Here is an 8,555-nt window from a genome sequence, read left to right as displayed (position 1 = left end):
TCCTCTTTAATTTCTTTCAGCAATAATTCGTAATTTTCAGTGCACAAGTCTTGCACCTCCTTGGCTAAACTATTCCTATGTATTTAATTCCATTTGATGATATATTTTTAAAAGATTTTATTTATTTATTTGACAGACAGAGACACATGGCAAAAAAACAAAAAGGTAAAAAGGAAAAGGTGAAATTGATTTTATTTTTTTAAAGATTTTATTTATTTATTTATTTGACAGAGAGAGACACAGTGAGAGAGGAAACACAAGCAGGGGGAGTGGGAGAGGGAGAAGCAGGCTTCCCGCCGAGCAGGGAGCCTGATGCGGGGCTCGATCCCAGGACCCTGGGATCATGACCTGAGCCAAAGGCAGACACTTAATGACTGAGCCACCCAGGCACCCCATCCATTTGATGGTATTTTAAATAGAATTGTTGGGGGTGTCTGGGTGGGTCAGTCGGTTAAGTGTCTGCCTTTGGCTCAGGTCATGATCTCAGGGTCCTAGAGTTGAGCCCCCCATCGGACTCCCTGCTCATCAGGGATCTGCTTCTCCCTCTGCCCCTCCCCCCTGCTGATGCTCTCTTTCAAATAAATAAATAAAATCTTTAAAAAAATAGAATTGTCAATTTCATTTTAGATTTTTTCATTGCTACCATATAGAAACACAACTGATTTTTGTGTGTTGATCTCATATCCTGCTACTTTGTTGAATTCACTTATTAACTCTATGTGTTTTGTGTATTGTTTAGGATTTTTTATATGTAAGATTATGTCATCTGAGAATAGAGATAGTTTTCCTTCTTCCTTTCCAATTTAGATGCCTTTTATTTCTTTTTCTTGTGTCATTGCTCTGGCTAGGATTTCCATTACAATCCTGAATAGAAGCAGTGAAAGCAAGAATTCTTGTCTTGTTCCTGATGTTAGGGGAAAAGCTTTCAGTCTTCCACCATTTAGTATAACATTAGCTATGGGTATTTCATAAATGCCCTTTATTATGTTTGGTAATTCCCCTTCCATTCCTAGTTTGCTGTTGTTTTTTGTCAGGAAAAATTGGGTTTTTGCTCAATGCTTTTTCTGCATCAGTTGAGAGGATCATGTGGGTTTTTTCAGCTTTGTTTTATTAATTTACTGTTAAGTAATTTTCTTATGTTGAAGAATCTTTGTATTCCTGGGAGAATTCCTATTTGGACATGAAATGTAATATTTATGTGCTGCTGGATTCAGTTTGCTAAAATTATTTGAGGATTTCTGCATCTATATTTTTTTTTAAAGATTTTCTTTATTTATTTGAGACAGAGGGAGAGCACAAGCAGGGAGGAGTATCAGAGGGAGAGGGAGAAGCAGACTCCCCACTGTGCAGGGAGCCCAACACAGGGCTCATTGCCAGGACCTTGAGATCATGACCTGAGCAGAAGGCAGATGCTTAACCAACTGAGCCACCCAGGCGCTTCTACATTCTTTTTTTTAGAGATTTTATTTATTTATCTGAGAGAGTGAGTGTGAGCAAGTGAGAGAGAGAACACGAGTGGGGGGAGGAGCAGAGGGAGAGGGAGAAGCAGACTCCCCACTGAGCAGGGACCCTGATGTGGGACTCCATCCCGGGACTCCAGGATCATGACCTGAGCCAAAGACAGACACTTAACCAACTGAGCCACCCAGGTGTCCCTCTATATTCTTGTTTTAAAGATTTTTTGTTTATTATATGAAAGAGAGAGAATGAGTGGGGGGGCAGAGCGAGAGGAAGAAGCAGACTTCCCGCCGAGCAGGGAGCGCGATGTGGGGCTCGATCCCAAGACCCTGGGATCATGACCTGAGCTGAAGGCAGTTGCTTAACTGACTGAGCCACCCAGGCGCCCCGGCAAAACAATTTCTTAGAAAATTCCCCATAATACTATTACTCTGCTGTGTGATTATATAACAGACTTACACTGATTCCTATTTTAGTGTATTCAAGCAGATACAAATCCCAGGTGTTTTGTAAAAGATAATTTTCAACTTTCCAGGGTGCCTGGGTGGCTCAGTTGTTAATCATCTGCCTTCGGCTCAGATCGTGATCCCTGGGTTCTGGGTTCTGGGACCAAGCCCCGCATCGGGCTCCCTGCTTGGTGGGAAGTCTGCTTCTCCCTCTCCCACTCCCCCAGCTTGTGTTCCTTCTCTCACTTTGTCTGTCTCTCTCAAATAAATAAATAAAATCTTTTAAAAAAATTTTTTTTCAACTTTCCTTATACTATGTGCCATGGTTTAAATCTAGGCCTTTTGGGGCGCCTGGGTGGCTCAGTTGGTTAAGCGACTGCCTTCAGCTCAGGTCATGATCCTGGAGTCCCGGGATCGAGTCCCGCATCAGGCTCCCTGCTCAGCAGGGAGTCTGCTTCTCCCTCTGACCCTCTTCCCTCTCATGCTCTCTCTCATGCTCTCTCTCTCAAATAAATAAATAAAATCTTTAAAAAAATAAAAATAAATAAATCTAGGCCTTTTGAATAGGCATTACTATCATATTTCTCAAACTGTGTTCCTTTACCTTTAAATATGCTGTGCACTTTCCTCTGGAACCTAGACTTGTCAGGGTCTTAAACCCCACATGATGGATGTTAACATGTGTCTCAAATTCATACACAAGGAATTATTAATTAAAGCCTCACAGTTCATGCACACACACACACACACACACACACACACACACACACACACACACACACAGAGCCCACATTCTTGGAAGATTATTCTGAGGCCAGTAAGTGAGGCAGACTTTCAGCTGACTCTGGCCTAAGCTAGTGCTTCTCAAACTTCGAATTCTGATTCAGTAGATCCGGAATAGAGCCCAAGATACAGTATTTCTAATTGCTCCCAGGTGATGCTGATACTGCTGGATTAGCAAAGCCCTAAATGGCTTCCTCAACTTTGATGAGCCTTTTACAGGACCCCAAAATAGAAGACCACTTCACCTGCCCAGATTTAATCTCCCTTGTTCCATTCTTCTTCCAGGTGTTTGTCTCCTTCATGTATTCCATTCTCACATCTGTCTAACGAGAACGGTTTTATTTGTGTGTGTTGAATGCTGTTGAGAAATGCACAAAGCAAGATTAGAAGGCAGATATGATTGGGAGGAATTGCAATGTACCACTTGCCATGTACCTGTGCTTTTTCCTCCCTACAGGTCTTCTTTGGCAATGTGGATTCATCTGGGATAAAACACAATATTTTTAACCCTCCAATTATTGCTCGGTACATCCGTTTGCACCCAACACATTACAGCATCCGCAGCACTCTTCGCATGGAGCTGATGGGCTGTGATTTAAACAGTAAGTGCCAGGTTATCATGTGTCCTTCACTCTCCCAACCCTGGGGAGGATGACTAACTGAAGAGTAGGGGGATTTCCCAGGACACAAAACTATTAATGCTAAAACAAGCCCAGTCCTGAGCAAACCCAGGACTTGGTCATTCGAACCATGGGATTCCCTAGGGGCAGCGCCTCCCAAGGTACTATTAACAAGGCAAATCAAAGTCAAACAGAACTGAGAAGGGCTGACCCACAAATGAGGGGCAGGTCAGGTTAACAGTAACAGAATCAGTGCCAAAGTCAGTGCCTGAGAAATGACATCAGGATGACAGTTGCCCTGGGGCTGCCTCTTCTCCTGATGATTACATCCCTTTCATTTCTCTGAGGTTGCAGCATGCCACTGGGGATGGAGAATAAAGCAATATCGGATGCCCAGATTACTGCCTCATCCTACTTAAACAGTATGTTTGCCACTTGGTCTCCTTCACAAGCCCGATTGCACCTCCAGGGGAGGACTAACGCCTGGAGACCTCAGGTAAGAGGCAACAAATTTGCCATTTAACTGATGCAGAGGAGGGAGTACAGGTTGGGAAAGAATAGGGAAGGTCCTTGACTGTTTCTTTAGAGGCATTTCTGTCACCTGACTGTTCCCAAAAAAGTGTCAAGGGTGGTTGCCTCTGGGGGGAAAAATCCCCGCAGATGTCTAGTGGATGTGCCTTGTGATCTCACACAGCATTTGTGGGGGGAAATGATCCCTAATTGTACCTCCTAGAAGCAGAATCTCTATATGCAATCCTGGGCAGATGTCTGTGAAGGACTTGTAGTAGCTGAAGTAGTTTCTCGGTGCCTCAAAGTAAAGTGCCACAGCCATGTACAGTTCATTGGGCACAGTTGTTTTTCCAGAACCAGTGAATTTGTGATTTTCAGTCAGTGAATGGCTTTTGGTGATGAATGCAGTCAATGGTCTCTGCCTCTCCAAGGGGCTTACTTTAAGCAAAATAGCTTGTATAACACATTGCCGAACTTGTAATACTCTAGTCCATCTATATACGGCTCTATATTCATTTAGCCAACATTTACTGAGCACCTACTGAATGGCAGACGGATACAGGGATGAATCATGAAAAATTTCGGCAATGAAGTTGCTTAGAGTCTAATAAGGGAGTCTGACAAAGAGACCATTAAGATGCAGAGTGATACGTGCTATGACATGGTGAAGAAGAAAGGATGTGGGGATTTCTGGGAGCAAATAGTAAGCAACAGGATACTAGTCTAACTGACTTCCCCAGGCAAATAATCCAAAAGAGTGGCTGCAAGTGGACTTCCAGAAGACAATGAAAGTCACAGGAATAACCACACAGGGGGCAAAATCGCTCCTTACCAGCATGTATGTGAAGGAGTTCCTCATCAGCAGTAGTCAAGATGGCCACGACTGGACTCTTTTTCTTCACAATGGCAAAGTAAAGGTATGCTGGTCTCATGCGAAAGGCACAAGAGCTCTCCTAGGGCTTGACATTTAGAAACATAACGAGGTTGATACAAGATCAAACTTTCAAGATAAATTTTATTGAGTCTCTATAGTAATAGGACACCATGAAAGACATTTTGGGAGGACACAGTAACTCCAAGCAAGGACATACAATCCCAGGAAAGAGCAGAGTAGAGCCAAAAGTTGATTATCCTCATAGATGTTGATGTCATCCAGGATGATGGCAAGAATGAGAGTTACTTGCCAGATGTTTAAAGATGTCTGTATCCTCATCAGCAACTTAGAGTCCCAAGCCTCATTGATCTTTAACATATGGGACCCAGACAGTCTTCCTTCTTGATGTGGGTTTGCTGGATAAGTCAACAAATTATGCTAACTAGAGGACATGACAAAAGTCTTGCTATCCCATGAGTAATGAGGGAATGAATAGTTAATCTCTATGGTCTCTTTTCTATTTCATCAAGAATTAATCATGGTGTGGCCCTTACCAATTTCCTTTGCTCTCTAAGCTCCCCCCCATACTAAGAAACTCTCAGGTCCTTAAAAACAGCATGTTCTTTCTCATACCGGGCTTTTACATTCTACCTGTTTACATACTGTTTATTCTACCTAGAACAGTTCTCTCCTAGGTACTTAGCACTGCCCCTTTTACTTGGCTCATTCTTTAAGTCTCAGATAAACATCATCTCCTCCAGGAAGAATTCCCTGATCCTCCAATGCTGGATTAGACTTCTGCTTCTGGCAGTTCAGTGGATCAGAGTATAGATAATATGTATGCTACAGGACATTCCCATTTTTTAAAGGGTTTATCTCTGATACATGCTACCATATGGATGAACCTTGAATGCATTATGTTAAATGAAATAGGCCACACCCCATGGTGGGGCATGGGAAATGTGGTGTCCAGAAATAGGCCAGACATAAAAGGACCATTCATATGAGTGTATTAGTGAGGCTTCTCCAGAGAAACAGATCCAATAGAATGTGTGTGTGCATGCACACCTGTGTATGTTTGTGTTGTATAAAGAGATTATTGTAAGGAACTGGCTCATGATTATGAAGACTGACAAGTCCCAAGATCTGTAGGGTGAACCAGCAAGCTGGAGACCCAGGAGTACCAATGGTCTAGTTCCGGTCCGAGTCCAAAAGCCTGAGAACCAAGGTAGCTGATGGTGTAAATTCCAGGCTGAAGGCCAGCAGGCTCAAGACTTGGGAAGGGCCAGTAATTCAGTTTGAGCCCCAAAGCTGGAAAAGTCAATGTCCCAGTTCAAAGGCAGTCAGGTAAGAAGAGTTCTCTCTTATTCAGAGGAAGGTCAGCCTTTTTGTTCTCTTCAGGCTTTCAAAGGATTGGAAGAAAATCTGTTTTATTCACTCTACCATTTGAATGTTAATCTCACCCAAAAACATCTTCACAGACACACCCAGAATAGTGTTTGACCAAATATCCGGGTACCTCCTGACCTAGACAAGTTGGCACACAGAATTAACAATTATAATGAAGTACCTGGAATAGGCAAGTTCATGGAGACTGAAAGTAGAACAGAGGTTACCGAAGACTTGGGGAGAGGATAATGGAGAGTTACTGTCTAATGCATAGAGTTTCAGTTTTGCAAGATGAAGAATTCTGGAGATGGATGGTGGTGATGCTTGTACAACATTGTGAATCTATTTAATGCCACTGAATTGTACACTTAAAACTGGTCAAAATGGTTAATTATATGTTATGTATATATTACCATGATAAGAAGGCTATCTCACTTGTAGTACATACTTATTTTTTTAAAAGATTTTATTTATTTATTTGAGAGAGAGAGCAGGCAAGAGCACAAGGGCAGGGGGAGAGAGAAGCAGCCTCCCCACTGAGCAGGGAGCCCGACACGGGACTCGAGCCCAGGACCCTGGGATCATGACCTAAGCCGAAGGCAGACGCTTCACCAACTGAGCCACCCAGGCGCTCTATAGTACATACCTTTGTTGTTGTTGTTTTTTCCTTTCTTCTCCTAGTCTTTTATTTGTTAAGCAGTAGTCTTTAATAATAAATGCCAAAGGAAAGCAACAAACAAAAGCAGGGGTTTTGCATAGTGGATGGGAAATGACTGTGAGCCATGGCAGACCAGAAGTTCCTGTTTTGTTCTTTGGGGCCAGGAGTCTGCAATGTGGTGTGCTCATCTTTCTTCTCCCCCACAAAGGTCTCAAACAGCTTAGATGGGAGGCTGAACATGATGACTGGTCCTAATTTTTGCTATTCAACCATTTTTCTTGATCTTGCTCTCTAACTCCGTACATTCCAGACTGTTCAATGGATTTGTAATAAACTTCCAAGATGAAGGGAAATTTCTTGCTCATTGTTTGCCTGAAATCTTGGCTTGCATTCATCTTATTAAACAAAAAATATACTCCAAAAACGCCCAAGAGTTCAACTACTAAAACTCCTTTAAAGATCTTCTTTGCCACTAGTTCCATAGTGCGGGCCATCCTGAGGTGCTTACACGCAGGACTGCCTATAGTACATACTTCTTAATGCATTGTTACACTCGGTAAGGAAAGGGGACTCTCCAGTCCCCAAATAAAACCCCATGAGCTTTTATTTGAAAATAATGAGCTGAAATCAGAGCAAAGAGAGGTAAAATATGAGAAACTGTAAAATGGATGGCCTTTCCTAAAGGAAAATGCTTATATTAGTGTTGTTATTAGGAGACTAAGCTTTGAGCAAAATGCAAGGAGAACTGAACACATTAGGTAATGAACCCCAGAGGGAGCTAAAGTAGTTGCAGGTTAGTAGCACCTCCTGGCATCTGAAAGAACCATGCTCAAGTCCACTCAGAAGAAAGCACTCCCAGTTTAGGTCTCCGAGATTCCCACATCCTAAAATGATAAGGGCATAAATATTAGCAAACATGCAAGACAACAAACCAACTTGACTACAAGTGAGCAGAGGGGCTCCTGGCTGGCTCAGTCGGTAGAGCATATGACTCGATCTCAGAGTCATGAGTTCAAGCCCCCACACTGGGTGTGGAGCCTACTTTTTTTTAAGATTTTATTTATTTATTTGAGAGAGAGAAAGCACAAGCAGGGGGAGTGGGAGAAGGAGAAGCAGACTCCCCACTGAGCAGAGAGCCTGACACGGGGACTCAATCCCAGGGCCCTGGGATCATGACCTGAGCTGAAGGCAGACGCTCCACCAACTGAGCCACCCAGGCGTCCCGGGTGTGGAGCCTACTTTAAAAAAATATTAATGAAATTTTAAAAAACAAGTGAGCAAGAACAATCAATACAGAGTTAGTATTGAAAACCTTCAGATATTGATGAACTATGAAAACATAAAAATAAATGACAAATTATCCAAAAGTATTAGGCGGTTTTGGGAAAACAAAAGTACTTTTATTTTTTTTTAAAGAATTTATTTATTTATTTGAGAGAGAGAGAGAAACAGCATGAGAGGGGAAAGGGTCAGAGGGAGAAGCAGGCTCCCCGCTGAGCCGGGAGCCTGATATGGGACTCGATCTCGGGACTCCGGGATCATGACCTGAGCTGAAGGCAGTCACTTAACCAACTGAGCCACCCAGGTGCCCAAACAAAAGTACTTTTAGAAGTGAAAAAGCATAGGGCTGCCTGGATGGCTCAGTCGGTTAAGCCTCTGCCTTCGGCTTGGGTCATGGTCCTGGGGTCCTGGGATCGAGTCCTGCATCGGGCTCCTTGCTCAGCAGAGAGCCTGTTTCTCCTCTCCCTCTACCTACCGCTCCCCATGCTCGTGCTCTCTCGCTCGCTCACGCTCTCTGTCAAATAAATAAATAAAAT

At 43.0% G+C, this 8,555-nt stretch overlaps 2 protein-coding genes across 7 annotated transcripts in view; one reads left to right on the top strand and one right to left on the bottom strand.

Moving 5' to 3' along the window:
* The window catches only part of F8 (coagulation factor VIII), a 146,750-nt gene that overhangs the window by 128,200 nt on the left and 9,995 nt on the right, over positions 1-8,555 (top strand). For 5 of the 6 annotated variants that reach the window (XM_073889659.1, XM_025862821.2, XM_073889660.1 and 2 more), the window contains 3 exons: positions 3,145-3,289; positions 3,655-3,803; positions 4,558-4,734. In XM_073889659.1, the coding sequence (XP_073745760.1) occupies positions 3,145-3,289; positions 3,655-3,803; positions 4,558-4,734 (471 nt within the window). The remainder of the gene's footprint in view (positions 1-3,144; positions 3,290-3,654; positions 3,804-4,557; positions 4,735-8,555) is intronic. The other variant, XM_025862822.2, reaches the window with a different exon arrangement.
* LOC112816365 (protein CEBPZOS-like) lies at positions 6,655-7,252 on the bottom strand. Its single transcript, XM_025862823.2, has one exon. The coding sequence runs from the start codon at positions 7,230-7,232 to the stop codon at positions 6,990-6,992; it is 243 nt and encodes an 80-aa protein (XP_025718608.1). The 5' UTR covers positions 7,233-7,252; the 3' UTR covers positions 6,655-6,989.

This window comes from Callorhinus ursinus, unplaced genomic scaffold (assembly GCF_003265705.2).
Source record: "Callorhinus ursinus isolate GAN/ISIS: 27379988/994484 unplaced genomic scaffold, GSC_fseal_2.0 scaffold112, whole genome shotgun sequence".
Lineage (NCBI taxonomy): Eukaryota > Metazoa > Chordata > Mammalia > Carnivora > Otariidae > Callorhinus > Callorhinus ursinus.
Note: the sequence above shows the minus strand (reverse complement) of the source record. Positions and strands in the feature narration are given on the sequence as shown.

What these genes read in the sequence shown, in the direction of transcription:
- LOC112816365 (XM_025862823.2), bottom strand. Translation starts at nt 7,232, where the DNA reads ATGGCCCGCACTATGGAACTAGTGGCAAAGAAGATCTTTAAAGGAGTT.